We start from the raw sequence: 4180 nt of genomic DNA on the forward strand, positions 1-4180 counted from the left end.
GAAACACTCTGCTGGTCAGACAACATCTGTGGAGAGAGAAACGGAGTTAATGCTTCAAGTTTGAGACTTTTCGTCAGAACTCAGAGCCACAAGCAAATTATAAACTGCTGGACTAACCCACCGGATCAGGCAGCATCTACGAAGGGAAATGGATGCCTTTCCAGGGTCAACCTTTTAGATCAAGGCTCTACGTCTGGGCTGGAAAAGTCCGGATGAAAGGTCCTGATCCAAAATGCTGACAGCGTTTCCTTTCACAGATACTGTCTGACCCACTATGTTCCTACAGCAATTGCTTTTATTTTCCACTCCAGATTCCAGCATCTGTAGTGGCAAGTCTCTTTGACGTTAATAGCAAATTTTAAATGTAAACTTTATTCATAAATATATACAGTAATTACAAGACAAACATATCCTACTTTAGAGACACAAGGAACGCAGATAGTGGAAACTAGAGCAACAGGCAATTGACTGGAGGAACTCTGTATCAGTTTAGCATCACCAGCAAATGTCGTGAAATTTGTGCCTTCAGGCTCTTGTACCTCCTTCCTGATGGCAGCAATGAGAAGAGGGCATGTCCTGGGTTGATGGGGGTCCATAATGATGGATGCTGCCTTTTTGAGGCATCGCTCCTTGAAGATGCCTCGGATGCTGGGAGGCTAGTGCCCATGATGGAGCTGACTGAGTTTACAGCTCTCTGCAGCTTATTTTGATCCTGTCCAGTAGCACCCACCCCCCCCCCCCCCCAACACACACACAGGATAGTGATGCAGCCAGTTAGAATGCTCTCCACTGTAGAAATCTATCAGTGTATTTGGTAATATACCAACGCTGCAGCTGTGGGAAGAAATACAGGGTTTTGACAATTCCTATCCTGCCACAGATGCTGCCTAACCCATTGAATTTCTATTTCATCGTCCAGGTCATCGACCGTCCATTTTCTTCCATAGGTGCACACATAAAATGCTGGAGGAACTCAGCAACTCGGGAAGCATCTGTGGAAATGAATACACAGTTGGAGTTTTGGGCCGGGACCCGTCTTCAGGTCAGGACCATTCTTCCCTCCGTAGATGCTGTCGGATCTTCTGAGTTGCTCCAGCATTTGGCATGTCGCTCTAGATCCCAGCATCTGCAGTCATTGGTGTCCGCTCTAGCAGATTATCAGAATCAGATTTAATATCACCAGCATATGTTGTGAAATGTGTTGTCTTTGCAGCAACACTCAATGCAATACATAATAGAGAAAAACGTGAATTACAGTATATATATATATATATATATATATATATATATATATATATATATATATATATATATATATATATTTGATTAAATAAGTCGTGCTAAAAATTTAAAATAATAACAAGTAGTGAGGTAGTGTTTATGGGTTCAATGTCCATTCAGAAAACGGATGGCAGAGGGAAGAAGTTGTAAATGAATCGTTGAGTGCGTGCCTTTAGGGTCCTGTACCTCCTTCCTGATGCTAGCAATGAGAAGAGGGCATGTCCTGGTTGATGGGGGTCCTTAATGATCGTGCCATCTTTTTGAGGCATCGCTCCTTGAAAATATTCTGGACGTTGAGGAGGCAAGTGCCCAGGACGGAGCTAAGTTTACAAGTCCTTGCAGCTTATTTTGATCCCGTTCAGTAGCCTCCCCACCCCCCGCGCCCCACAATACCAAACGGGGATGCAGCCATTTACAAAGCGCTCCACGGTACATCTATAGAAATTTGCGAGTGTTTTCGGCGACATAGCAAATCTCGTCTTATTTGACATAGTATCCGCAAAGCGCCATTCGCGTGGCCGCTTTTGAACCGCACACCACATCGTTGTTGAGAGCCCGCTACACTGAATCCAGTCCCTTGACGTGGAAAGCGGCGGCGGGAAAGGTTCGATCCCAGCCTCCGCTCGGGCAGGGATCGCATGGATGCAGTGTGCAAACTTGCCATTGGTTCAGTAACGCTTTGCAATGACTTCACCAATCAGAGGGACACGACACGAATTATGTCACCACAGTCCAATCGGAATCATGACATATACTAATCCTTCATTAGCATAGGACGGAGGACGCTACCTATATAAGTGGGGGAACGGCGACGTCGGGCGCTGTGTTTCAGACTGTCTGCAATTAAAATGCCTGAAGAGAAGAAAGTGGTTTCGAAGAAGGGCGCTAAAAAAGCACTCAATAAGGCGCCTGCCAAGGGCACCAAGAAGCGGAGGAAATTGAGGAAGGAGAGTTACTCCATTTACATCTACAAAGTGATGAAGCAGGTCCACCCCGACACCGGCATCTCCTCCAAGGCCATGAGCATCATGAACTCGTTTGTGAACGATATTTTCGAGCGCATCGCCGGCGAGGCTTCGCGTCTGGCCCATTACAACAAGAGGCTGACCATTAGTTCCCGGGAGATCCAGACCGCCGTGCGCCTGCTGCTGCCTGGGGAACTGGCCAAGCACGCCGTGTCGGAGGGGACAAAGGCGGTGACCAAGTACACCAGCTCCAAGTAAAGCTCTACAACGTACTGCAAAAAAAAAGACCTTAACAAACAAAGGCTCTTCTAAGAGCCACCCACGTCTCAAACAGCTATGCCAGCGTTGCTGTACGTATACGTTTTGTATCAAATTAAGGTTCTTGCTGAAACAAATCAGCTCTCAAATGATTCCCGTTTCGCCCTCATGGACGCCACTTTTCCGAAAAGGTGGTTTTATTGATCTGTAGTATTGTCGTGTTGCTATTAGTACCCAATAAAGCAGACCTTGTCTCTAATCACTGCTCACAGTACCAATTAATTATGCGTAAAATATTTTTTAGTTAAGAAGCATGGAAACGTTCGCGCCGACTACCAAGCACCCATTACGCGAATCCTCTTTATTCTCCATTGCTTCTCCCATCGGCTTAACCTCCTCTTTCCCCCTCCCCATTCTCCTACCCACCTACGTTCAGGGGCAACTTACAACAGCTAATGGATGAACCTACCAAGCAGATTATATTTGGGACGTGGAAGGAAACCCCGCGGGTTGAACATGCGAACTCCGCACTTAGCGTTCGATTATTAGCCGAGATGTAGACATCTCGGGCAATGGCAGCCTTGACCGCCCGTCCTAAAGAACCCTTCTCAGGATACCACCGTACCTTCGCAGGGGCGATAGAAGAACCCTTTGTGTTTACCCTGCAGGGGTTGATTTGGAACGTCCCATCGTGTATTATGTTGCCACGTTCTTGGGACAATTCAGCCCGATCTTGCCACGTTAACAAAGAGTGTACACATCGTCCCAACTCTTTATCCAGCCGTCAGGCTTCGCATCGTATGACATGTTCATTATTTGAAAGCTGTGAGAGTATTGCCTCACATCAGTGATAACTGCAACCAGGGGGTTCCCAACCTTTTTTATACCATGGATCCCAGGTTGGGAAGCGCTGGCGGCAACATCCTGATGCGCAGCGAGGACACGGACCCTTTGACCCAATTCACGTGTGCTGACCAAGTTGCCTGAAGTAGCTAGTGCCATCCGTCTCCATCTGGTACATAACCATCATCCAATTCTCCAAATGCCTTTTCATATACGGTAACTATACCCGGCTCTACCACTTCCTCTGGCAGCTCATCACATATGACGCCCTTTTTAAATCCTTCCCCTCCCACTTCAAACCCATGCCTCTAGCTTCGGACTCACCTGTGGGAGAGTGTGGGGGACCAGGGGGCATAGCCTCAGAATTGAAGGAGGTCACTCTAGAACAGAAATGAGGAATAATTTCCCCCTCCACTTTAAACACATTTGCACCCTATTTAAACAGTTCATGATTTAATAAACCTATACGTGGCCACCCCTCAGCCACCAGTGTTCCAGGGCAAAGGGCCGTGGTCTGTCCAGTCTCTCCTTGTAACCCAAGCCCTCCAGTCCTGGAAACATCTTCCGATCTTTTTTAGCACCCTGTCTAGTTGAATGACATCGATCTTGCATCTTCCAGCTTTAACCATCCTCCGAATAAATTCACATATGACGTAGATCACGGTCATACTGCACAGAAACTGGCCTTTGACCCACCATGTCCTTCCTATCATGAGACATAGGCTATTCAGCCCATCAAGTCTGCTCCACCAGCCACTCCATCATGGCTGATTTATTTTCCTTCTCAACCCCATGCTCTGCTTTCTCCCTGTAACCTTCAGAATTAAGTAACT

The 4180-nt window shown here is 46.9% G+C and overlaps 1 protein-coding gene across 1 annotated transcript; it reads left to right on the plus strand.

Moving 5' to 3' along the window:
• The first annotated feature begins 2068 nt into the window (after nt 1-2068).
• On the plus strand, nt 2069-2763 carry LOC140739683 (histone H2B 1/2-like). The gene has a single exon (XM_073068100.1). It carries the CDS (start codon nt 2130-2132, stop codon nt 2502-2504), a length of 375 nt encoding a protein of 124 aa, XP_072924201.1. The 5' UTR covers nt 2069-2129; the 3' UTR covers nt 2505-2763.
• Nucleotides 2764-4180: the final 1417 nt, after the last annotated feature.

This window comes from Hemitrygon akajei, chromosome 1 (genome assembly GCF_048418815.1).
Source record: "Hemitrygon akajei chromosome 1, sHemAka1.3, whole genome shotgun sequence".
NCBI classification, from domain to species: domain Eukaryota; kingdom Metazoa; phylum Chordata; class Chondrichthyes; order Myliobatiformes; family Dasyatidae; genus Hemitrygon; species Hemitrygon akajei.

Excerpts from the sequence above, each read along its gene's own strand:
- LOC140739683 (XM_073068100.1), top strand. The coding sequence starts at position 2,130 with ATGCCTGAAGAGAAGAAAGTGGTTTCGAAGAAGGGCGCTAAAAAAGCA.